The 27,042-nt window shown below is 38.3% G+C and overlaps 1 protein-coding gene across 2 annotated transcripts in view; it reads left to right on the plus strand.

Annotated features, from left to right (window-relative positions):
* Positions 1-27,042, plus strand: part of DCP2 (decapping mRNA 2) — a 54,968-nt gene that overhangs the window by 12,794 nt on the left and 15,132 nt on the right. Inside the window, exons 3-8 of one of the 2 annotated variants that reach the window (XM_012470098.2) lie at positions 7,783-7,910; positions 8,331-8,429; positions 22,710-22,862; positions 22,979-23,091; positions 23,194-23,301; positions 26,001-26,136. In XM_012470098.2, the coding sequence (XP_012325521.1) occupies positions 7,783-7,910; positions 8,331-8,429; positions 22,710-22,862; positions 22,979-23,091; positions 23,194-23,301; positions 26,001-26,136 (737 nt within the window). The remainder of the gene's footprint in view (positions 1-7,782; positions 7,911-8,330; positions 8,430-22,709; positions 22,863-22,978; positions 23,092-23,193; positions 23,302-26,000; positions 26,137-27,042) is intronic. The other variant, XM_064376222.1, reaches the window with a different exon arrangement.

Raw genomic sequence — 27,042 nt, forward strand, 5'->3', positions numbered from 1 at the left:
AATAGCTATCCTATAACTTTTACTCTTGCTGCTCCACGTAACCAGATGATCTTTAATCAGATTACTGCCTTTCTGATTTCTTTTTCTTTTTTTTTTTTTTTAAGAGACAGGATCTTGCTCTGTTGCTTAGACTGAAGTGCAGTGATATGATTCTAGCTTACTGTAGTCTCGAACTCCTGCTTAAGCAATCTTCCCACCTAGCCTCCGAGTAGCTGGGACTACAAGCATGCACCACCATCCCTGCTAATTTTTTTTAATGTTTTGTAAAGACGGGGGTCTCTCTTTGTTGCCCAGCTTAGTCTTGAACTCCTGGCCTCAAGCAATCCTCCTACCTTGGCCTCCTAAAATGCTGGGATTAGAGGTGTGAGCCACTGTGCCCAGTGAAATTTATTAAATAATTATTGAACATTTACTATGTTTAAAGCAGTGTTTTTAGTTGTGTGGCAAATAAAAAGTCCTTGCTGGGTGCAGTGGCGCACGTCTGTAATCCCAGTACTTTTGAGAGGCCAAGACTGGTGGATTGTCAGAACTCAGGAGTTTGAGACCAGCCTGGGCATCATAGAGAAACCTCATCTCTACCAAAAATACAAAAACAGTTACCTGGGCATGGTGGCATGCATCTGTGGTCCCATCTACTTGGAAGACTTAGGCAGGAGGATTGCTTGAATCTGGGAGGCGCAGGTTACAGTAAGCTGATACCGTACCGCTGCACTCCAGCCTGGGCAACAGAGACTCCATCTCAAAAAAAAAAAAAAGTCATCCTTGCCTTCAGAGAAGCTTTTTGCCTCATGTACATTCCAGGCAGAAACTTGTCGTGATTTATTAGTTATGAAAGATTCACCTGAATATTTAAGATTATAAAAGAAGCTGTGTCATAAGGCAAAGAATTGAATAATTGCTAATGGTTCTGATAGTACATGTTTTTAGAATTTGGAAAAATAGTGGAAATATTTTAGGCAAAGCTATAGGATCTTCTCAGAAATGGGGAATATGTTTTAGATAAAGAAAAATTGGAGATTTGAAAAAAGGTTATCTCAAATAAGTTTGCATTGAACAGGTCTTCTCATGGGACCATAATATGATTAGAAAGTCATGTGGGGAGATGATGGGATTGTATGGGTTCTTAAATATTGAGCCAAAGCACTTTGATTTTTATTTATTTATTTATTTCCAAGACAGAGTCTTGCTTTGTTGCCCAGGCTGGAGTGCTGTGGCGCGATCTCAGCTCACTGCAGCCTCCACCTCCAGGGTTAAACTAGAGTTGGAGTAGGGATTGGGAACTTGAAATAGCCTCATTCTCAGCCACCTATCACTTTGCTTTGGCTTCATGAAGTATGGAACACTTAGGGCTCTGTAGAAAATGGATGAAACAGTATTATGTTCTATAATAGTTAACTGTTAACCATAGCACATTTTTGAGCAAGGGTCAAGAATATTACTGTGATCATTTGAAAATGGTATCCAAGATTTATTGGTTGATCTGTTACATCCTTGAGATTCAAGGCAATAAGGTCTTGAGCTATAGTAGTGGGAGTGAAAAGGAAACACTGATGCGAGACAGATTTCAAAGGAAGAAATGATCAAACCATTTGATTAAATGTATAGATGTTAATGAGGAATCAAAGGGGAATAGAAATATATTGAGCACTATCTTTGTTAAAGGCCTTGGTGATATGTTCTCTGGAGAAATCATAGTAGACTGGTGTTCAGGAGTTATAATCTAGTTATGGAAACAAAAAAACCAAGTCCTCTTGCTTTGGTCATGTTGTATGGACTTACAGCTCTACTAGAGCAACTTTACATACTTAAGAGTTTTCAGTAACATTGTGTGTGTGTTCGTATATGAGTTTTACACTTTACCTGCTATTAAAAAACACCAAGAGGTGGCTTATGCCTGTAATCCCAGCACTTTGGGAGACCGAGGCGGGCAGATCACGAGGTCAAGAGATTGAGACCATCCTGGCCAACATGATGAAACCCCGTCTCTACTAAAAATACAAAAATTGGCTGGACGTGGTGGCGCGTGCCTGCAGTCCTAGCTACTCGGGAGGCTGAGGCAGGAGAATTGCTTGAACCTGGGAGGCAGAAGTTTAAGTGAACTTAGATCACATCACTGTATTCCAGCCTGGGTTACAGAGTGAGACTCCATCTCAAAACAAAGAAACAAACAAAAACCGAAAACACCAAGAACCTTTGTTTTAGGTTTTTTTTTTTTTTTTTGAGACAGAGTCTTGCTCTGTCACCCAGGATGGAGTGCAGTGGCGTGATCTCGGCTCACTGCAACCTCTGCCTCCCGGGTTCAAGCAGTTCTTCTGCCTCAGCCTCCCGAGTAGCTGGGATTGCAGGCATGTGCCACCATGCCCGGCTAATTTTTTTTTGTATTTTTAGTAGAGGTGGGGTTTCACCATATTGGCCAGGCTGGTCTCCAACTCCTGACCTTGTGATCCACCTGCCTCAGCCTCCCAAAGTGCTGGGATTACAGCATGAACCACCTGGCCCTAGGTATGTTTCTTTTAAGTTAATTAAGAATAGTTATATGGAGAAGGAATGTTTAATGTGGTACACTTCAGTAAATAATTGTATGGTTACTCTGTGCAGGCATTATGCAGTGAACAGAATGGACTCAATATCTTCAAGAAGATTAGACAAAGACAGGAAAGGAAATGATTACAGTGCAGTGTGGTAAGATGTGATAGGGAAGCACAGTGTTCAGTGGGAACAAGAAGAGGGATACTCACTTAAGATGTGGGGGCTGTGAGTTTGATTCCCATCTTGGCCACTCAGAAATCTTGGGTAGGTTTTTAAATTTCTCTTAGATGAGGATCCCAGTTTCCTCCTGAAAAATAAGGTTATTAATAGTGCCTAATTTAAAGGGTAAGTTTGAGAAGCAAATATATTTGTAAATGTAAATCATTTACCTGGCAGAGTGATCAATAAAGTTAATAAGTAGTCTATAAATGTTAACTAGCACTCCAATAAAAAAGATTCAGGAGCTAGTTAGAAGCTTTCTTTGAGATAGTGATTTATGTGAGGAAAATCTGAGCAAGTGAAAAAAGTTAGTGTATTTTAGACTACATGAGAAAGATGAGATGATGCTACAGAGTAATTCAGGGGCTTAAAAATGTAGGGCTCTTGTGAGTCATATTTCTTTAAAAGAATAATACAAATTTAAAAATATCTTTTAGTTTGGGAAAAAACTTCAACTTTCAGAGATGGTGGCACATGATTGAACCGCCATCATATCCATCCATATTCATCCATTATTAACGTTTTTCCACATTTGCTAACTTCACCCTATAAGGGTGTTTTGCAAGACCACTGTGAAATAGTGTGAACAGTGAATTGGAGGAAGGCAAGACTGGATTCGGGGAATCTAGTTAACATGCTATTTTATATTTACTAGAGAGAGAAAGAAAACCTGTGGTAGTAGAAATGAATAAAAGAGATCAAATTTGAAAGATATTGAGGAGGTAAGATTGGTGATGACTTAGATATCTGAGGAGAAGCAGAAGAAAGGATGGTACCCAGGTTTCTAGTGTGAGCAGTTGAGTGTATGAGAGTGCCATCCCATTGATAGGAAAATGAGAAATGTTGTAGGGAATTGATGGGTTCAGTTGTGGGCAAATTGAGTTTATGTTTCATGTGGGATATTGCAGTAGAGAAGACTGTACTTTGATAAGAGTGTAAGTTCTAGAGCCATGCATCCTTTGAGTTAGCATCTTTTCTTTGCCACTTACTAGCTATGTATCCATATTGTGGAACTTGTCTATGTCTCTGTTTTCTCTTTTGTAAGTTATGGATAGTTCTGTGATTTTTTTTTTTTTCCTTCGGTAAGCACTCAGCAATGTGGATATAGACAAGGGTATCCCAGATTTGCTCCTTGGCTGAAGTTGTGCTAGGGATTTTACTAAACATGTAAAGCCAGACTTTTAATACCTTTTAGAATCTTAGCAGACCTTTATAGAACCATAGAGCTTCCTGGAATGGTTAATGATGCATCCAAGCTTTTTTTTTTTCCTTCTCTTTTTGAGACAGAGTCTCGCTCTGTTGCCCAGGCTGCAGTGCAGTGGCGCAGTGTTGGCTCACCACAACTTCTGCCTCCTGGGTTCAAGTGATTATCCTGCCTCAGCCCGAGTAGCTGGGATTACAAGCGTGCAGCACCATGCCTGGCTAATTTTTGCATTTTTAATAGAGACGGGGTTTCATCATGTTGGTCAAGCTGGTCTCGAACTCCTGACCTCATGACCCGCCTACCTTGACCTCCCAAAGTGCTGGAATTATAGACATGAGCCACCGCGCCTGGCTGTATCCAAGCTTTTATCTTTTTTCCCCTCCCCAAATGAAGGCATGAACTAATTATATTGAGATTAACTTTGCGCTTGTCTTTAAAAAAAAAAAAAAAGTTATAGGGACAGGGTCTCACTGTGTTGCCCAGGCTGGTCTTTAACTCCTAGGCTCAAGCGTTCCTCCTCCCTTGGCCTCCCAAAATGCTGGGATTATAGGTATGAGACACCACACCCGGCTAAATTAATGTGTTGTCGTAGATGGCTGACTGGCTTGGGCTCTGAGTACTTACTTCATTTTTGCTACAACTATAAAACTGAAACAAATTTTAAATTACAGAATTATAGAACAAATAAAATTCAAATTAATGAATTTGATGTGATTTAAAAAAAAATCATTTTTCATCACAATGTGAATGAGTATTAATGCTGACGACTTTGAGAGTGTTTTGAGTTTGGTATACCTGTACTAATGCCACCTTTCTTACTCCATCTGTTACGAAACATTCCTTTCTGTGTTACATTGTATGTCATTTGATCGTAATGCATCATTTGTATATTAGGTTTATTTCTGTTTTTAATAGTCTGTAGCACTTAAAGTAGTGCTAGTAACAATATGGTCTCTGAAATCAAGTGGTAGTATTTGATACATACAGTCATCTAGATAACTGAAAATATGCTCAGATTGCATGTTAGATTAATATCAAAATGAAAACATGGAGTATACAAAATTTTTTTTTCCCATAGCAGAGACAAATGAACATTTATTTTTGTGCCTTTCTTCCTATGTGTATTTCAAGTCTTTTTCAAAACAAGGCCCCAGGAATCTCCAGATTCAGTTATATCCTTGGGCCTGGTCAACTGCTACAGGAGTCTTAGGGAGCCTTGTACAAATGCTAGAGTTTCTAATTTACTAATATTAAACCCTAGGATAGATAAAATAAAGCAGGACTCCTTCCTCCGTGGAATGTGCTGATTTCACCCGAGGTGGCAGCCAATGTAGAAAACGCTGGAATTTTTCCTTGGAACTGGACTCTGATGAGAGGTGCTTGCTGCCTCCCGGGTTCAAATGATTCTGCTACCTCAGCCTCTCGAGTAGCTGGGATTACAGTCATGTGCCACCAATGCCTGGCTAATTTTTGCAATTTTTGTAGAGACAGGGTTTCTCCATGTTGGTCAGGCTGGTCAGGCTGGTCACGAACTCCCAACCTCAGATGATCCTGCCTCAGCCTCCCAAAGTGCTGGGGTTACAGGTGTGAGCCACCACACCTGGCCAGCTGTTGTCTTTTCTTAGACCCTACCTTTCCAGTTTTTGAAGATAAAGCAGGAAATAATCTTCTCTGAAGATACTTGATAAAAATTCCCAAAAAACAAAAACACATGCTTCTACTTGATAAAAATTTACTGCAGTTTGGTACCTGGGTCTAGTTGAGATGGCAGATGAGCTGATTGATGTGTTCACCCTGATAGTCACGTGTGCCCATCTTCTTGAGGAAGCCCACTCTATTTTTCGTAGCATGATGGGGCCCTTGAAAGGTGGAACGGGCACAAGAACCATGAGATCTCCTGGAAATACTTCCCTGAGAATGCAATTTCGTGAATGAGGTCTTCTAAGCAAATGACTTCCCCAGGAGTTCCTCAATCACTGAGTTGTCTGTCAGAGGGATGGTCTTATTCTTGACCTTGACCTTGGCTTGTCTACATTTCAAAATGAGTTCCTGGACTGACTTCAGATTTGGAAATCCCCAGGTCACATAAAATTCCACTATATGCAGCATTTTTAGGTTCTGGGGTGACTGTAAAAGTCACCATGAAAATTTTTATTTAGGTGAAGTCTTACAGTGGTTCTCTGCACCAGTAAACTCACGCCATCCATCATTTCAGTGCGTATAGCAAAGGCCAAGGAATTTTTCTCTGGCAATTCCAAGGCATGAGGTTTCACTTTTTGTCATCTGAGCCACACCTTGTCATGTTTCTGCCACCAGGAATCATATAGGAATTATTACAGTCTCTTAAACCTGAACCCTTTTCCTTTCCTCTGCTCCTCCTTTGGCAAAAGTGGCTGCTTTGCCTGAGTGGCTTTGAGGGCTTGGTAAGCCTTCCTCTTTTTCAGGAGATTTTCTGGAATCAAAGGAATTTTTCTTTGCTCTTGCACTGCCATCTTTCTAGTGTTACAACTATGATCACGTGCAACCCCACCACATGGAGAAAACAGCACTCACTGTATTTCTTCACCCTCTTTATTTCCTGTCTTCCTCCCTTTCTTCCTCCCTTTTTTCCCCCTTTCTTCCTCCCTTCCTTTCCCTTTCTTCTCCCTCCCCTCTTCCCCTTCTTCATCTCCCTCTGTTGCCCAGGCTGGAGTGCAGTGGTGTGATCTTGGCTCACTGCAACCTCTGCCTCCCAGGTTGAAACAATTCTCCTGTCTCAGCCTCCTGCATAGCTGAGATTACAGGTGTATGCCACCGCACCCAGCTAATTTTTGTATTTTTAGTGGAGACGGAGTTTCACCATGTTGGTCAGACTGGTCTTGAACTCCTGACCTTGTGATCCTCCCACTTTGGCCTCCCAAAATGCTAGGATTATAGGCATGAGCCGCCACACCCAGCTGAGTATACAAGCTTTTACTGAAGATTTGAGAACCCTTAAAAGTGTGACCTCAGTTTGAGAGATACTATTATAAATTATTTACTCCACTCCATTTTTTACAATTAACAGTATTATAGTCATGAGGCATTTGATAGCATGTAGTGTTGGAGTCTGAGCATATAATTTCTGAGTTTAGATTTTACTTACTTTATTAGTCTTTTACAGTGCCCACTTTTAGAGGGAGGCATGCCTAGTTTCTTTGAAACTGGCTGTTTTCCTTAATAACTAGATTTGCCTCTCTGTAATCCTTAAAGTAAAACTTCATAAAAGTGTTCTTCATTATGGAAACAATACATATGTGGTAAACAGTATAGAACGGCATACCTCATCTGTACTTCTCCTTCCCATAATTAATCACTTTATTTTCTCATGTAATAGTTTCCTTCTCTTAGCAATATATTTTCTTCTGTTTCTTGCTATCACTTTATGTGTGTACCTCTGTTTCTTCTTAACACATTAGTATCTCTAACTACCTGGTATTATGAATTTGACTCACTTGATGAGAAGTGTTCTAGGTGTTTACATGGTCCAGAATTAATTTGTGTTAACTCAGGGATCCAGGAATGTGAGTACTCAAAACTTACTTGATTTGTGTGTAGGCTATAGACGCAAAAGTTAACAATTACTTTTTAAGAGAAAACAAATGTGGAAAAAACAAAAACACCACCTGCCTCAGCCTCTCAAAGTGTTGGGATTACAGGCGTGAGCCACCATGCCCAGCCAAAATGCTGCACTTAAATGAGGGAAGATTAATTTCACATAAAATACACTATTGATTTAAATAGGTCTCTTTCTGTATATAATTTCTCAAACCGTATTAGGGAGAAAGTAACTTCCTTGACACTCTTTATACTCTTCAGTCATTGTCCGTTTTTGCTGCCTCAAGGTGAAGATGTGGAAAAAGTTTTGGATGAATGGAAGGAATATAAAATGGGAGTACCAACATATGGTGCAATTATTCTTGATGAGACACTTGAAAATGTGAGTGTAATAAAATAAAGATTTTTATTAAATGGTGATTGTTAGTCTGCTAACAAAATTTCTTATTTATGTAGTGTTCTAAATTGAGGTTTTAAAACATACTTAGATTTTTAATACTAAAAGACCAGGTTTTATGTATTTTATCTGCATGCTAGGTCTGCACATTTTTTACTTGTTGCAGTTATGGTGTGGTACAAAAAAGTGTCGCTTTATTGTTGAAGAAATACGTTTTGAAATAAGCAGAATGCTTTCACACTAGTGGTGGTATATTCAGACTCATGGAAGATACTTTAACCAAATACTGTGTAAAATTATTGGCGATAACAGTTACCTCAAGTAAGAAGAAAAATGCCTTTGGTTTTTAGAAAGGAGCATGGAAAAGAAGGGCAAATTTGATTTTTACCTCTGTTTGTTTTGTAGGTACTACTGGTTCAGGGGTACCTAGCAAAATCAGGCTGGGGATTTCCAAAAGGAAAAGTAAATAAAGAAGAAGCTCCTCATGATTGTGCTGCTAGAGAGGTAAGTTATTCCAATGTGATACACAGTAAATTTGGCTGTTAGGCCCTGAATGTGTTTTTTTTTTTTAGCCATACAGACTTACTTCTTTGGACTGTCTTAACTCTTTCCAGAACTTGAGTACATGAAGTAAAAAATTTTTTGACAACACTGTTGATTCTTTTATCTGCATCTCTTTTGATTTATTCTTCTCTTACCTGTTCCCATTTTTTTAGTGTCTGTTTTGAATTTTGTTCCCTTATGATGATATTTTTCCCACCTTTCCCTTTAGAATTAGATCTGCACTTGGTGAAACATTTTGGCTATTATCGTTCTTGTTTTATGTTTGTAATCTTGGCTTTCAGACAAGTGCACAATTTGGGCTTTTCTAAGAAATTTAAATTTGTTGCTGAAAACCTACTCAAGATTCCCACTGCCTATAGGATCAAGTTTAATTCTTTAATTATTTAAACTCTGTTTCCTCTCCCCAACAGAAATATTAACAATTTCTGAATTTATCGCATTCTCAGTCAAAACAATTTATTCTCTGTTGCTTGAACTTGACTGATTTGTTTCAGCCTTTAAATTTTTGCTGTTATTTCCCTACCTGGAATTTCCTCTCTTATTCCTTCCTGTTCAGCTCCTATCTAGATATGTTCCTAATCTCAGCTCAAATCCCTTTTCCCTGGAGGACTGCCACTGCCACCAACTAACTCTGTGTATAGGGCTTAAGCTTCTTTTTTCTTTCTGTCTGTCTCTCTCTCTCTCTTTTTCCATATATACGTGTGTGTGTGTGTGTGTGTATATATATATATATATCTAGCTCTTTGTCTGTGTGTATGTGTATAAATATACACACGCATACACATACTATTTTTGGTATAGGATCTCCCTTTGTTGCCAGGCTGGAGTCTAGTGGCACCATTATAGCTCACTGCAGCCTTAACCTCCTGGACTAAAGTGATCCTTCTGCCTCAGCCTCCAAAGTAGCTGGACTACAGGCGTGCACCACCGTGCCTAGCTAATATTTTTGATTTTTTTTTTTTTTTTTTTTTGTAGAGGTGAAGTCTCACTATGTTGCCCAGGCTGGTTCTGAACTTCTGAGCTCAAGTGATCCCTACTCTTCAGCCTCCCGAAGTGTTGGGATTACAGGCATGAGCCACTGTGCCTGGCTAGGCCTTAGTTTCTTAAAATGAAGTTTGGAATGGATGTTCTTTGAAGCTCATTCTTTTTTTTTTTCTTTTTGAGACAGGATCTTGTTCTGTCATTCAGGTTGGAGTGCAGTGACGTGATCATAGTGCACTGTAGCCTCGACCTCCTGGGCTCAAGCAATCCTCTTGCCTCAGTCTCCCAAGTAGCTGGGACCACAGTTGCATGCCACAAGGCCTGGCTAATTTTTTAATTATTTATTTATTTTTATTTTTTAGAGATGAGGGTCTCACTATGTTGCCCACGCTTGTATTGAACTTCTGGGCTCAAGTGAACTTCCTGCCTCAGCCTCCCAAAGTGCTGGGATTATAGGCATCAGCCACCGTGCCCAGCCTTCATTCTTAGAATTCTATTTTAAAATCTTACCAATTAGCTGTAGCAAACAGTAGTCTCTGAACTTCAGTAGCAATTGCTGTCTTTACTATTCATGTGGCATTAATTACATAATACCTTGTGATGGATTGTTTACTGTATTATTAATTTCTTACTGTTTATCACACAGTTTATCATTTGTTGCACAATTATGTATTCTTGAGATTTGAGAAGTAGAACTAATAGGAAGTATGAAATAAAGGAAAGCAGATTGGCCTAGGAGTTGAAAGATTTTTGTTCTAGGATAGATTTTGTTACCCAGTACCCTAGACTTTAGACTAGTCACTTAACCTCTATAAGCTATAAAGACCTTTAAGGAGATTCAGTCGAATCCTTTAGAGGTAATATCTTTAAGGAAAAAAACTAAGGTGTTAGTGATTTGAATTTAAGACTTTTTGAAATGGTAGTATGGAGTTTGTGGCATGTTTTGTTAGTTTATTGCCTTGAGTGTTTACTGCTTGCTTTAAGTTTGGATGTAACTATTAATGAGGGATAATAGTTAAAATTTTTTAAACTGCTGGTGATTATTTATTATAGAAAAACCATTAGGGGTTATTCACTTTGGAATAGGATTAAAAAAAGATTGAAAATGATGTATTTTAAATCTGATATGGAACAGGTTGCCCATGCTATTATTTACAACAGCCTATAGACGAAGCTGTTGTCTATGAGTAAATGAAGATCAGTTCACACCCCTTAAAATTGAAAGAGAAGGTGAGGAATTCCCACACACCCAAAGAGCTTTTCTTGGTATAGAGGGCAGGAAATGAGATGGAGCATTTGTAAAAGTTTTCCCTTTTATATCCGTAAACTTGGTAGTTCTCTTGCTCATAAGCAAGGACAAAATAGAAATCAATAGTATCCTACATAGAGGAATTGATTGTAGTGCTATACATGGAATTAGACTGGTTTTACAGCAGTAAGGTGGTTGTCCAGGTAGGAAGAGGGTATTACATCAGTTGGAATAATGAAACAGTTTCATTTTAGGTTTTTGTCTTGCTTTGGGGAAGTACAGGCATTCTGAGGAACCATAGTCTCTTAATTTCAGGGATAATTTTTTCTTTTTTATAATAAAAGTTAGTCTTAACCTCTAAACATTCTTTTTGATCTCCATGACATCCTTTTATAGCTGACCAAGGAACTTCAATTTCAGTAAATTTTTGGATTAGAATTTTTAAAGGCAAGTTTGACTTTTACTGTTTTTTAAATGACCTACTTTGTCATAAAGTTTGGGATTAGGGTGAAGTGTTGCTGTTTTAGTCTGCTGGGGCTACTATAACAAAATATCACAGATTGAGTGACTTAAACAATAGAAATTTATTTTGCAACAGTTCTGGAGACTGGGAACGCCAAGAACAAGGTGGCTTACAGATTAACACCTTGCTGAGTGCTCTGATGGTCTTCCTGCGTCTGTGTAGAGAGAGCTCTGATGTCTCTTCCTCTTGTAAAAATGGCACCAGCCCTATCAGATTAGGCCCCTGCCCTTATGGATCTCATTTAACCTTTATTACTTCCTCACAGCCCTATTTCCATACAGTTACATTTTGGGTTAGGGCTGCCACAGATGAATTTTTGGGTGGGGGTACATAATTTAGTCTGTAGCAGTGGCCATTTTTGAATGATAGTATTCAGCTAGAATTACAGTTTGTCCTTCCGCCACTTGGTGGTGCTGCGGTATAAAAGAAGTTGCAAGGCTTAACAAAGTGACACTACCAGTTGTAAACCAGATGGTTATTCCATTCTTTATAGTTTATTAATGCTTCGTTTTTCCTTTTCATTTCCACTTGTATTAACAAATGAGGAAAGCTTTGTTGTAATTTTCTGTTTAGTGATTAGACTTAGAATGATGTCTTAAGCACTTTTCTTTTTTCTTGCATTTAAAGTTACACAGTTCTACCATGAGTGCTTAAAATTTTTAGTTGCTAATAGCATTTTTATTTAGCTTATTATAGCATTTATGCAGTTATATTAATGTTGTTGTTTTATTATATATGGCAATCCAGACATGTTTTATTACACTGTAGCAGAATTTGACATATCCCCAAACGGGAGGTTATGTGGCAAACAAGCTGCTTAGAAGGTGTAAGTAATTATCAATAGAAAGCTAAGGGAAAACTGACTTTTTTTTTTTTAAAGAGCAGTCTTAATTAGTAATTTCAATCTTCTATTTTACCTTTTGGTTCACCGTTGTTAATTTGACTATTTCTGAACAGTTTATTCAGTGAAACAGATTTAGGACTGTCCAGAGACAAAATCACAACAAATTTAAAGATTGTGATGGGTTTATTTGTAATTTTAGAAATAGGCAACTTTTGGCTGGGCGTGGTGGCTCGCACCTGTAATCTCAGCACTTTGGGAGGCTGAGGTGGGCGGATCACGAGGTCAAGAGATCGAGACCATCCTGGCCAACATGGTGAAACCCCATCTCTATTTAAAAAAAAGGCAACTTTTTTTTTTCTTAAAGTAGTATTCTTTTTTTAAAATTTTTTATATTGCACTTTAGGTTCTGGGGTACATGTGCAAAACATGAAGGATTGTTGCATAGGTATATGCATGGCAATGTGGTTTGCTGCCTCCATCCCCCCCCTCACCTGTATATGGTATTTCTCCCCGTTATCCCTCCCCAATCTCATTACCCGCTGATGTCCATGCCCTATTCCCCCTCAACAGACCCCAGAGACTTTGTATCCTGAGACTTTGCTGAAGTTGCTAATCAGCGTGACGCTCCCCTCCCATTGTCCATGAGTTCTCATTGTTCAACATCTATCTATGAGTGAGAACATGTGGTGTTTTTCTGTTCTTGTGTCAGTTTGCTGAGAATGATGGTTTCCAGATTCATCCATGTCCCTACAAAGGACATGAACTCATCATTTTTTATGGCTGCATAATATTCCAGGGTATATGTGTACCACATTTTTGTTGTCCAGTCTATTATTGATGGGCATTTGAGTTGGTTCCAGGTTTTTGCTATTGTAAACAGTGCTGCAGTGAACATACATGTGCATGTGTCTTTATGATAGAATGATTTATAATCCTTTGGATATATACCTAGTAATGGGATTGCTGGGTCAAATGGAATTTCTATTTCTAGATCCTTGAGGAATCGCCACACTGTCTTCCACAATGGTTGAACTAATTTACACTCCCACCAACATTGTAAAAGTGTTCCTATTTCTCCACATCCTCTCCAGCATCTGTTGTCTCCAGATTTTTTAATGATCGCCATTCTAACTGGTGTGAGGTGGTATCTCAATGTGGTTTTGATTTGCATTTCTCTAATGACTAGTGATGATGAGCATTTTTTCATATGTTTGTTAGCTTCATAAATGTCTTCTTTTGAAAAGTGTCTGTTCATGTCCTTTGCCCACTTTTGAATGGGTTTGTTTTTTTCTTGTAAATCTGTTTTAGTTCTTTGTAGATTCTGGATATTACCCTTTGTCAGATGGATAGATTGCAAAAAATTTTCCCATTCTGTTGGTTGCCAGTTCACTCAAATGATTGTTTCTTTTGCTGTACAGGAATTCTGGAGTTTAATTAGGTCCCATTTGTCTATTTTGGCTTTTGTTGCCAATGCTTTTGGTGTTTTAGTCATGAAGTCCTTGCCTATGCCTATGTCCTGAATGGTTTTGCCTAGGTTTTCTTCTAGGGTTTTTCTGGTGTTAGGTCTTATGTTTAAGTCTTTAATCCATCTGGAGTTAATTTTATGTAAGGTCTCAGGAAGGGGTCCAGTTTCTGCTTTCTACACATGGCTAGCCAGTTTTTCCAACACCGTTTATTAAACAGGGGATCCTTTCCCCATTGCTTGTTTTTATGAGGTTTGTCAAAAATCGGTTGATTGTAGGTGTGTGGCGTTGCCTCTGAGGCCTCTGTTCTGTTCCATTGGCCTATATCTCTGTTTTGGTTACTGTAGCCTTGTAATATAGTTTGAATTCAGGTAGTGTGATGCCTCCAGCTTTGTTCTTTTTGCTTAGAATTGTCTTGGCTATGTGGGCTCTCTCTTGGTTCCATATGAAGTTTAAGGTGGTTTTTCCAGTTCTGTGAAGAGGGTCATAGGTAGCTTGATGGAGATAGTGTTGAATCTATAAATTACTTTGGGCAGTATGGCCATTTTCACAATATTGATTCTTACTAACCATGAGCATCGAATATTTTTCCATCTGTTTGTGTCCTCTCTTATTTCCTTGAGCAATAGTCTGTAGTTCTCCTTGAAGGGGTCCTTTACATCCTTTGTTAGTTGTATTCCTAGGTATTTTATTCTCTTTGTAGCAATTGTGAATGGCAGTTCGTTCTTGATTTGGCTCTCTTTAAGTCTGTTATTGGTGTGTAGGAAAGCTTGTGATTTTTGCACAATGATTTTGTATCCTGAGACTTTGCTGAAGTTGCTAATCAGTTTCAGGTGCTTTTGGGCTGAGAGGATGGGATCTTCTAAATACACAGTCATGTTGTCTGCAAATAGAGACAGTTTGACTTCCTCGTTTCCTAATTGAATACCCTTTATTTCTTTTTCTTGCCTGATTGCTCTGGCTAGAACTTCTAATACTATATTGAATAGGAGTGGTGAGAGAGGGCATCCTTGCCTAGTGCCAGATTTCAAAGGGAATGCTTCCATTTTTTTGCCCATTCAGTATGATATTGTCTGTGGATATGTCATAAATAGCTTTTATTATTTTGAGATACGTTCCGTCTATACCTAGTTTATTGAGAGTTTTTGGCATAAAGGACTGTTGAATTTTGTCAAGGGCCTTCTCTGCATCTATTGAGATAATCATGTGGTTTTTGTCTTTGGCTCTGTTTATGTGGTGGATTAGGTTTATAGACTTGCATATGTTGAACCAGCCTTGCATCCCTGGGATGAAGCCTACTTGATCATGATGGATAAGCTTTTTGATGTGCTGTTGCAGTCGGTTTGCCAGTATTTTATTGAAGATTTTTGTATCTGTGTTCATCATGGATATTGGCCTTCTGTTGTGTCTCTGCTGGGTTTTGGTAACAAGATGATGTTGGTTTCATAAAATGATTTGGAAAGGATTCCCTCTTTTTGGACTGTTGGGAATAGTTTCAGAAGGTGTGGTACCAACTCCTCTTTGTATATCTGGTAGAATTCGGCTGTGAACCCATCTGGACCTGGGCTTTTTTTGGGTGGTAGGCTATTAATTGCTGCCTCAACTTCAGCCCTTGTTATTGGTCTATTCAGGGTTTTGACTTCTTTCTGATTTATGCTTGAGAGGATGCAAGTGTCCAGGAATTTATCCATTTCTTCAATGTTTACTGGTTTGTGTGCATAGAGTTGTTTGTAGTAATCTCTGATGGTAATTTGTATTTCTGTGGAATCGGTGGTGATACTCCCTTTATCTTTTTCTTTCTTTTTTCTTTTCTTTTTTTTTTTTTGCATCTATTTGATTCTTCTCTCTTTTCTTTTTTATTAATCTGGCTAGTGGTCTATTTTATTGATCTTTTCAGAAAACTAGCTCCTGGATTTATTGATTTTTTTTTTTTTTTGGAGAGTTTTGTGTGTGTCTATCTCCTTCAGTTCTGCTCTGATCTTAGTTATTTCTTGTTTTCTGCTAGCTGTTAAGTTTTTTTTTGATCTTCCTCCTCTAGCGCTTTCAATTTTGATGATAGGGTGTCGATTTTAGATCTTTCCTTGCTTCTTGTGGGCATTTATTGCTATAAATTTTCCTCTAGGCACTGCTTTAAATGTGTCCCAGAGATTCTGGTACATTGTGGCTTCATTCTCATTGATTTTGAAGAACATCTTTATTTCTGCCTTCATTTCATTGTTTATCCAGTCAACATTCAAGAGCCAGTTCAATTTCCATGAAGTTGTGTGGTTCTGAGTTAATTTCTTAATCTTGAGTTCTAATTTGGTTGTACTCTGGTCTGAGAGACTGTTCATTATGATTTCCGTTCTTTTACATTTGCTTAGGAGTGATTTACTTCCAATTATGTGGTCAATTTTAGAGTAGATGTGATGTGGTGCTGAGAAGAATGTATATTCTGTCGATTTGGGGTGGAGAGTTCTGTAAATGTCTATTAGGTTTGCTTGGTCCAGATCTGAGTTCAAGTCCTGGATATCCTTGTTAATTTTCTGTCTTGTTGATCTGTCTAATATTGACAGTGGAGTGTTAAAGTCTCCCACTGTTACTGTGTGGGAGTCTAAGTCTCTTTGTAGGTTGTTAAGAACTTGCTTTATGAACATGGGTGCTACTGTATTGGGTGCGTATAAATTTAGGATCGTTAGCTCTTCTTGTTGCACTGATCCTTTTACTGTTATGTAATTCCCTTCTTTGTCTCTTTTGGTCTTGTTGGTTTAAAGTCTATTTTATCAGAGACTAGAATTGCAACTCCTGCTTTTTTTTTTTTGCTCTCCATTTGGTTGGTAAATCTTCCTCTATCCCTTTATTTTGAGCCTGTGTGTCCTTGCATGTGAGATGGGTTTCCTGGATACAGCACACCAATGTTTTTTGACTTTTTAATCCAGTTTACCAGTCTGTGTCTTTTGATTCGGGCATTTAGTCCATTTACATTTAAGATTAATATTGTTATGTGTGAATTTGATCCTGCCATTTTGATGATAGCTGGTAGTTTTGCCCATTAGTTGACACAGTTTCTTCATTGTATCAATGCTTTTTGCCATTTGGTAAGTTTTTGGAGTGGGTGGTACTGGTTGTTCCTTTCTATGTTTAGTGCTCCTTTCAGGAGCTTCTGTAAGGCAGGCCTGGTGGTGATGAAATATCTCAGCATTTGCTTGTTTGTAAAGGGTTTTATTTCTCCTTCCCTGATGAGGCTTAGTTTGGCTGGATATGAAATTTTGGGTTGAAAGTTCTTTTCTTTAAGGATGTTGTATATTGGCCCCCACTCTCTTCTGGCTTATATGGTTTCTGCTGAGAGATCTGCTGTGAGTCTGATGGGCTTCCCTTTGTGGGTAACTCGACCTTTCTCTCTGGCTGCCCTTAGCATTTTCTCCTTCATTTTAACCCTGGTGAATCTGACAATTATGTGCCTTGGGCTTGTTCTTGAGGAATATCTTTGTGGTGTTCTCTGTATTTCCTGGACTTGAATGTTGGCCTGCCTTGCTAGGTTGGGGAAGTTCTCCAGATAATATCCTGAAGAGTGTTTTCCAGCTTGGATTCATTCTGTCTGTCACATACAGGTACACCTATCAAATGTACATTAGGTCTTTTCACATAATCCCATATTTCTTGGAGTCTTTGTTCATTTCTTTTTACTCTTTTTTCTCTAATCTTGCCTTCTCGTTTTATTTCATTGAGTCGATCTTTAATCTCTGATATCCTTTCTTCTGCTTGGTTGATTCAGCTGCTGAAACTTGTGTATGCTTCGCAAAGTTCTCTTGTGTTTTTCAAGCTCCTTCAGGTCATTTATATTCTCCTCTAAGCTGTTTATTCTTGTTAGCATTTCGTCAAACCTTTTTTCAAGGTTCTTCATTTCTTTGCATTGGGTTAGAACATGTTCTTTTAGCTCAGAGAAGTTTGTTATTACCCACCTTCTGAAGCCTGTTTCTGTCAATTCATCAGACTCATTCTCCATCCAGCTTTGTTCTTTTGCTGGTGACAAGTTGTGATCCCTTGGAGGAGGAGAGGCATTCTGGTTTTGGGTGCTTTTATCCTTTTTGTGCTGGTTTCTTCCCATCTTTGTGGATTTATCTACCTGTGGTTTTTGTATTTCTTGACTTTTGGGTTGGGTCTCTCAGTGGATGTGCTTTTTGTTGATGATGAAATTATTTATTTCTGTTTCTTAGTTTTCCTTCTAACAGTCAGGCCTCTCTGCTATAGGACTGCTGGAGGTCCACTCAAGACCCTGCTTGCCTGGGGGTCACCTGCGGTGCCTACAGAAGAGTAAGGGTTGCTGCCAGTTTCTTATTCTGTTATCTTCATCTCAGAAGGATATCTGCTAGATGTCAGCCTGAGCTCTCCTTTATGAGATGGCTCTTTGGATCTACAGGGGTCAGGGAGCTGCTTGAGGAGTCAGTCTGTCCCTTACATGAGCTCAAGTACTGAGCTGTGAGCTCTGTTGTTCTGTTCATAGCTGCTGGGCAGGTACGTTTAAGTCTGCTACAGCGGAATTCATAACCACCTTTTTTCCTAGGTGCTTTGTCCTGGGAAGGTGGGGCTTTATAAGTTCCTGACGCACTGCTGCCTATTTTCAGAGGTGCCCTGCCCAGCTAGGAGGTAGCCTAGTCACAGTCTGCCAGCAGAGGTGTTGCTGAGCTGTCCAGGGCTCTGCCCAGCTGCTATGTGAACTTCCTTGTGGTTTTGTTTATAGAGGTATAGTTAGAACTCTCTCGGTAATAGCAGTCTGCCTCAGTAATGGCGGACTGCCTCGGTAATGGCAGATGCCCTTCCCCCAACAGAGCTGGACTGTCCCAGGTCCAGCTGCGCTTGCTGTGAAATTCTCATTCCAGAGCATTTCAGATTGCTGGTCTTTGTGGGATTGGGACCCGCTGAGCCAGATCACCTGGCTTCCTGTTTCAGTCCCCTTTTTTTTCAGTTGAATGGGTAGCTCAGTCTTCCCAGTGTTCCAGGCGCCAGTTGAAACGGCCACCCAGATTTGTGTGAGTTTTTAATGCAGAGACCCACTGTGCCAGCTGAAACAGCCAGGCTGAAAACTCGTGGCGCTTTTCACTCCGGGAATCTCCTGGTTTGTGGGCAGTAATAACTCGTTTGGAAATACTATGTTCACTCACCCTCTGCGTTGTTCTCTCTGGGAACTGCACTCCAGAGCTGTTCCCATTCGGCCATCTTGGATCTGCCTCTCAGGCAACATTTTATTCCATAAAATGGAATGAGAATTTCAGTGAGCTGAGCAAAGGAGGTTGGCTTTAAAGACAGAAAAGACCTGCGGAAAGCAGAACCGAAAATAAAATGCAGATTGGCGTTTCAAAGTTACTTTTCTTCTAAAGGTTAAAGTGGAGAGGGCTTCCTTGTCGTGCTTAAACCGGCCTGTTTTAGGATTTGGCTGTTAGCTCTTTTTCTCCACATTTCTTGGAGGTCAGCAAAACAACTTAGTTTTGGTTTGGTGACATGAAATGTTAGCATGAGTAATTCCATTTTGCTTGGGTCTCTTGGGGCCTACTGCGGGAGTGCAGTCCATACCATGGCTTCCTGTAAGATTTATTTAACAAAACAAAGATGTTTTCTGGTTATTGTCAAAGGCATAGTAACCTCAGTTGTATTTTTGTTGTCATTTGTGGTGAAACATCAACTTTCTTGAGAAAAAGCAAGTAATACTTAGCTGTTCACTTGTGGTTTGAAGATTTAATATTGTTCCTTATTATTTGGCAAAACAATATGTTTTGTTGTAATGAAACTGACTTTAATATACACTTATATAATTTAATAGAATTTATACAAAGCATCTGTTGGTCAGTTTATTCTGCCTCTTCCTATAGGTTTATAGGATGAAGATTATAGACAGGATTTCGTTGTCTTTGTACACTGCTGCTCTTTGGGTAACACTTTAAAAAATTTTTACATGTGGATTTTTATCTGATAACATATGAGAAGTTGATGCTATTCCTTGTGCCAGGAAAATTAAACAATGTATTGTAATACAGGAATAGATTTGATTCACTTCACAGGAGATGTAGTAAGAAAATTTTTGTCTTTGGTGTCTGTTCATATATTTCAGCTATTTAAACTTTTTCCTGGCAAATATTTGATGAGGATACTTGACTAATTTTACAGGCAAATCTGTCTTACCACTTTAAGAATTGATTGGACAGTTTGAATCTACCTCTTCTAGTGCTGGTGGCCCCTGCATTTTTGCCTCATATTGTACTAAACCCTCCCATGTAATTCTTAAGCTATAGCCATTCCCAGCTATCTAAACAGAAGGCCTTTTTTCTCCTTGTTGGTTTGGCGAACTCCTATTGATCTTTTAAGTCCTAGCTCCTGTGTAACCAGTGGATGGGATGCTGTCCATAACCAAAAGTGACCATTCCCCAACTCTCAAACATGTATACTAAAGGCTGAGTTAGGCACCCTCCTTCTATCATAATACTTACATTAAATTTTTTTCTGTTGTAGACTGAACTCCCTAAAGGGAACTGCTTGCTTTATTCATTACTAAATTCACTGCCTAGGACAATGGCTGTCACTTACTATTTTTTGAGACGGAGTCTTGCTCTGTCACCCAGGATAGAGTGCAGTGGCGCAATCCCAGGTCACTGCAACCTCCGCCTCCTGGGTTTAAGCAATTCTCCTGCCTCAGCCTCAGCAGAGACTATAAGCGTCTGGCTAAGTTTTGCATTTTTAGTACAGACACCATGCCCAGACACCTGTCACTTATTAAGCACAAATTACATAATTGAGTGAAATCACTAAAAAGAACTAAACATGACTGGGGGTGGTGGCTCATGCCTGTAATCCCAGCACTTTGAGAGGCCAAGGTGGGTTGATCACGAGGTTTGGAGTTCAAGACCAGCTTGGTCAAGATGGTGAAATCCTGTCACTACTAAAAATGCAAAAATTAGCCCGGTGTGGTGGTAGGTGCCTGTAATCCAAGCTACTCGGGAGTCTAAGGCAGAGAACTGCTTGAACCCAGGAGGCAGAGGTTGCAGTGAGCTGAGATCGCACCATTGCACTTCAACCTGGGTAACAGAGCGAGACTCCACCTCAAAACAAAACAAAGCAAAACAAAAAAACTAAACATTCTAGTTAAATGTGACCCCATAAAAATTGCATTAAGGATGAGATAATTTCATATGTAGAGAAGCATAGATTAATTCATAGAATAGACTTTAGTTAATGTTTTGCCATATTTGCTATATACTTTTGATAAATGTGTGTGTAGAGTTTTTTATTATTGCTGAATTATTTAAGAATAAATTGTGGATATAATGCCCCTTTGTCCTTAATTGCTTTTGCATGTATGTTTTAAGAACGAGGAATCTTTTTAGGGTAATGACAGTGAAATTCTCAAATTCAGGAATGTAACGTTGATATGGTGCTGTTTGTTATCTAATGGACAGTTTATATTCACATTCACTAATTGCACATTATGATTCTTTCAGCAGTTGCCACCCGCTTGTCTATCCAGGATCCAATCCAGGCTTATTTGTTGCATTTGCATTTAATTGATAGGTCTCTTCAGTCTCCTTTAATCTGAAACTGTTCCTCACTTTTTCTTCAGTACTTTTTTTTATTAAGCATATATTTAGTTGGATACTATTTGTAACACAAAGATAACAGGCTCTGCCCATGAGGAATTTAGATTATATGATTTACTTTTAGCATAATTTCTAATTATGCAGATTCACATGACTAGCTGTGTATACTTACTTCTGATTTTTGAGGCATTCAAAGAATGGAGCTAAAGAGAATATAAAACTAGAAATGAGAACGATATAAAAATTACTTTTTAAACCTTTTTCTGTTTTTTTTTTTGTTTGTTTGTTTGTTTTAGACAGGGTCTTGCTCTGTCACCTAGACCGGAGAGCAGTGGGGCAGTGATCATGGCTCTCTGTAGGCTGGAACTCCTGGGATCAAGCGATCCTCTCACCCCAGCCTACTGAGTAACTAGAAAAATAGGTGTGGATCACCCAAGGTCAAGAGTTTGAGACCATGTGGCCAATGTGGTGAAAGCCTTCCTCTACTAAAAATAAAAAATTAGCCAGGCATGGTGATGGGTGCCTATAATCCCAGCTATTCAGAAGGCTGAGGCAGGATAATTGCTTGAAATTGAACCTAAGAGGTGGAGGCTGCACTGAGCTGACAGACCCTGCCATTGCACTCCAACCTGGGCAACAAGAGCAAAACTCCATCTCAAAAAAAGAAAAAAACAGGTGTGCACCACCGTGCCAGGCTAATTTTTATTTTTGTTTTTTGTATAGATGGAATCTCACTATATTGCTTAGGCTGGTCTCAAACACCTGGGCTCAAGTGATCCTCCCTTTTGGCCTCCCATAGTGCTGAGATTGCAGGTGTGAGCCACTGCACCCAGTCCCATTTTTTGAAGTCCAGTTACTTGTCTTACACACACACACACACACACACACACACACACATACATATACACACATACACCCCCTCAGTTTTTAATATATTCTGAATATTGAATGTATTGTCTCTTCTGGTTTATCTTTTGACTCTCTTAATGGTGTCTTTGAAGACAGTTGCACATACTGGTAAACTTAAGTAAACCAGTCTTAATTGTTAAAATTACAAATCTAATCCATCAAGATTGATTTATTAACCAAAAACATTAAGCTCTGTCTCAAGCAGTAGATTAGACCTTAGTTTTGAAGAAAAGGAAAAGCATCTGGACCTTTACTCTGATGGGAATGCTCAGACACCATGTATAAGTCAATTCCACATGATTGATGGTTTAGTTACTTTATCTTCTGTATATAAATGTTAAGTTTTGGGGAATGGGAAATTTTGAAACCTCTATCACTAGCCTTCAGAATTTTATTCTGGGAAATATGTATAGTTGTGGTGTGTTTGAATGACAGCGATCAGGTCTACAGTGGACTGGTTCTGTATATACCTATAATACCACCTGTGGATACAGTATTAGAAACAATATCAGACACAAGAACTTTTCTTAAAATCTCGTATACACTTCTGTACTAGTCTGTCATTTCTAGAAATAATAAATACAAATAATGTCCCACTTTTCTGAGTTTTTGTTTTTGGAATAAATTTTAATGAATTGGAGACCTACAGCTAAAATGAAAATTTCATCCGAATGTGTTATTTTCAGGTGTTTGAAGAAACTGGTTTTGATATCAAAGATTATATTTGTAAGGATGATTACATTGAACTTCGAATTAATGACCAGCTTGCTCGTTTGTACATCATTCCAGGAATTCCAAAAGATACAAAATTTAACCCAAAAACTAGAAGAGAAATTCGGGTATGTAACAAGAATATTTTCAGGTTACTGGACAATATCCCAAATGAATAAGTAGGGAATTCCATTTATAAACTCCTTGATAAGAACTAACTAAATTATTTTCTTATGTGTTTCAGAACATTGAGTGGTTCTCCATTGAGAAATTGCCTTGTCATAGAAATGATATGACCCCCAAATCCAAACTTGGTTTGGCACCTAACAAATTTTTTATGGCCATTCCCTTTATTAGGTATGTTCATATTTCTTGAAATATAAAACTGACTTTCATGATTCTGATAGTCCTCTTCTGTCTGTAGCCATATTTTGAAAGTGAATTCTTACATTTCTGCAGACCATTAAGGGACTGGCTTTCTCGAAGATTTGGTGATTCCTCAGACAGTGATAATGGATTTTCATCAACTGGTAGCACACCGGCAAAACCCACTGTGGAAAAATTGAGGTAAAGAAACATATTCATGGAATCCTGATTTTCTGATAGTTTTTAAAAGTAGAATAATAATATTTTGCTTCTAAAGTTTGCAAAGGGCATAAGATTTCTTTTTATAGATACTCTTTTGTTACTGTTCTCACAGATAATAGAAGATTTTTTAAAGGGTTTCTTTTGGGATGAAAAAGGTTAATTGGAGTTGGAAAGGAGCTTCAGGCACATTTTAAAATAGTATACTCAAGAGGATACCAGCTTCTTAGATGGATAGATAGAACACTAGGAAAAGAAGAAAAAATCTTGTGTCATGTATTCTTAGTGTTACTTCTCTGTTTTCATATCCTACGTTTAAGATAACTGAGTTTTCTGAAGCTGTTTGGATAGAGGGTATATTGAGATTTGTTTTCTTCTAGGGAGAGAAAGGGTGCTAATATAGCTTGTTAAATTGGAGATAGAACAGTGAAGACTTGGGCTTTAAAAAAAAAAACCTTCCCTATCAGAGACTATGTATTATTAAGAGTGACTACTACATGGACATGAACCATGAAGAAGATTTTCTTGCTTGGAACTTTTTGTTTTTGTTTTTGTTTTAGAAGCAGGGTCTTGCTTTGTTGCCCAGGCTGGAGTACAGTGGTGGTATGATCATAGCTCACCATAGCCTTGACCTCCCAGACTCAAGTAATCTTCCCACCTTAGTCTCCTGAGTAGCTGGGAACACAAGCACATGCCACTAAGCCTGGCTAATTTTTTTTATTTTTTATTTTTTGTGGAGATGGGGCTCTCCCTATTTGCCCAGGCTGTTCTTGAACTCCTGGGCTCCAGTGATTCTCCTACCTCATCTTCCCAAAGTTTTGAGATTATAGGTATAAGCCATCATGCCCAGCCTCTGACTTACAACTTAATTGCATCCCAGTCACAGTTACAGAGTAGGCTGGAGAAGTAACTTTGTTAAATAAGGCTGTATTTTTAAGCATACATAGATATATGTTAAGCATAATCACCTTGTTAGAAAGTTGCCTATGTTAGATTCAGAGAGAGTTGATTTTTACATTTTCTGTAATTTGGGTTTGTTTTTATCACAGAGCTTCAGAAATTAAATAGGAGTAAACCACCTCTATAGTCAGTATTTCTTAAATAGGTAGCATTCTGTTTTAGATGGGTATTCTGAGGACAAGAGCTTGGACTAAATGCCTTGGTCTCTTTTAGAATATATGGTTATAGTCATAAAAATACATAATATTAGTCAAAGGTGGAACAGTAGAGAAAAAGTAGGTGGGAATTGCAGTCATGATTTAAAAGAAGCAAAGACACTGCCAGAAAGTTATTAAATAGTGACAGTGCTTGAAAAAAGAGTGTATATATGTTCATGTTTGGAAGAATCTATTCAATATAGTGTGTGAGATGATTCTCCTATCTTTTAGTCTAGAGTTTGTGGTCTTGGGGAGTGGGTAGGGAAATGATAAAGCAACTTCTAATCATATTTCAGGTTTCTTAATGGAGAGTAGTATGTATTTTTAAAATACAGACTAATGTCTATGATGATGTATTGGAGAAGATGTCTAAATTTTGTTACAAGAGAGGATTGACTGACATTTTATTATGATTTTTAAATGAGAAAGAGGAATAACTGAACTGAAGTAGTCTGAAACTATCTTACTATGACATGATTCTTGGGATCAGTGACTCTGGACTATGTTATACATGTAAATAGTACTATCTTACCTTATTAACTACTGCATAAGTACAACCTTTTTTTTTTTTCTGAGATGTCATCCAGGCTGGAGTGCAGTGGTGTGATCTCGGTTCAGTGCAACCTCCACCTCCTGGTTTCAAGCAATCCTCCTGCCTCAGCCTCAGCCTCCCAAGTAGCTGGGACTACAGGTGCATGCCATTACACCCAGCTAATTTTTGTATTTTTAGTAGAGATGGGGTTTCACCATGTTGGTCAGGCTGGTCTCAAACTCCTGACCTCAAGTGATCTACCCTCCCCTCAGCCTCCCAAAGTACTGGGATTATAGGTGAGCTACCATACCTGGCCTACATGAGTACAGCATTTTAAAATTAGATTCTTTTGCAGAAGAATTCGAGACTGGTTCTTCACTTAATTTGCTCATTCATTATCTTGTCCCTTTAATTTTTTACTTTAGAGGGTAGCTTACTTTCTCAGATCCCCTTCCAGCTAGGATGTGGTCTGTAACTTGACTTGTGCAGGGTCAAAAAATTAGCAGGGCATGGTGGCGTGTGCCTGTAGTCTCAGCTACTTGGGAGGCTGAGGTGAGAGAATGGCTTTAACCTGAGAGGTTAAGGCTGCATTGAGCTGTGATCCTGCCACTGCATTCCAGCCTGGATGACAGAAGGAAACCCAGTCTCAAAAAGGAAAATGTACATTCATTTACATTCTCCATATTTTTAAAGAGTATACTATAATCATTTATAGGAAAAAGATGGTCTGGATAATTTTTTAAAGTCTAGGATGAAAAATAATAATGGCTTATTAATTCATTCAAGAAATATTTACTGAATACCAGGCACTTACCTGGGTGATGGGGATAAAGCAGTAGACAAAACAGATTAAAATCTCTGCCCTTGTATAACTTCTATTCCAGTAGGGGAGATAGACAATAAGAAAATATGTAGTCTGTAAATTATTAAGATGTTAAAAGAACTGTAAGTGAACATTTTCTGATCTGATTATTTTTTAAATCTTGGTGTAGTCGAACCAAATTCCGCCACAGTCAGCAGTTATTTCCTGACGGTTCTCCTGGTGACCAGTGGGTAAAGCACAGGCAACCACTGCAGCAAAAGCCATATAATAATCATTCTGAAATGTCTGACCTTTTAAAAGGAAAGGTGAGTGATACACAATTGTAGTCTTTTCAGAAATTTATATCACTTGGCTTTAAAATCATTCTCAATTGAGGAATTACATCTTTATAATTACAGAGAGCTCTGAGTTACTGATTAAAGTCTCTATGTTTCTTACTTGTGATTTGAAGCAGGGCTGAGGCTTCTTAATGTTTACAGTTCTGGTGTAAATTCAGTGCAGTGGGTAATAGGAGTTAACATCTGACTGGTGTAAAAGCTGCCAATGAAAGGTTCATTTAAAAACAAGTCATAAGGAAAATATTTTCCAAATTAAGATAAGTGGGATCTTTTGGCCTTTGTTCAGGAAGAAGTAACAGCGTATTGTGAACTTCCATTTTCATCGTTGTATTCTAGTGTATAATTACACTGCTATTAATATTTGTTTTCCTTTTTCCACATGTTCTAAGCACCACAATTTATTTATACCACTGTTAATGCACGTTTTGGTTGTTTCCAGTGCTGCTATGAACATTTTTTATACATGTCTTTTGATGAATATACACAATTCTATGTAACTAAAAGGAAAGAAAAGTAGAATTGTTGGATCCCTGGATGTGCCTGTGTTATTTATTTGCCAATTTTCTCAAGTTATTTATATCCTCAGCAAAATACATGAGAGTTCTAATAGTTCCACATCCTTACTAATATTTGGTATTATCTATCTTTTTAATTTCAGGTTTCAATGTTACTCTTTTTTTTTTTTTTTTTTAAATTTTAAAAATATACTGGACTTGTTAAAATTAAACTTTTGTGCTTCAGAGGACATTATCAAAACAGTGAAAAGACAGTCCACAAAATGGGAGAAAATATTGGCAAATTATATATATGATAAGGGGTTAATATCCAGAATATGTAAAGAATTCTTAGAACTCAACAACAAAACAACCTAAT

This window comes from Aotus nancymaae, unplaced genomic scaffold, assembly GCF_030222135.1.
Source record: "Aotus nancymaae isolate 86718 unplaced genomic scaffold, 86718_ANA_hifiasm-v0.15.2.pri h1tg000014l, whole genome shotgun sequence".
In the NCBI taxonomy this organism is placed as follows: Eukaryota; Metazoa; Chordata; class Mammalia; order Primates; family Aotidae; genus Aotus; species Aotus nancymaae.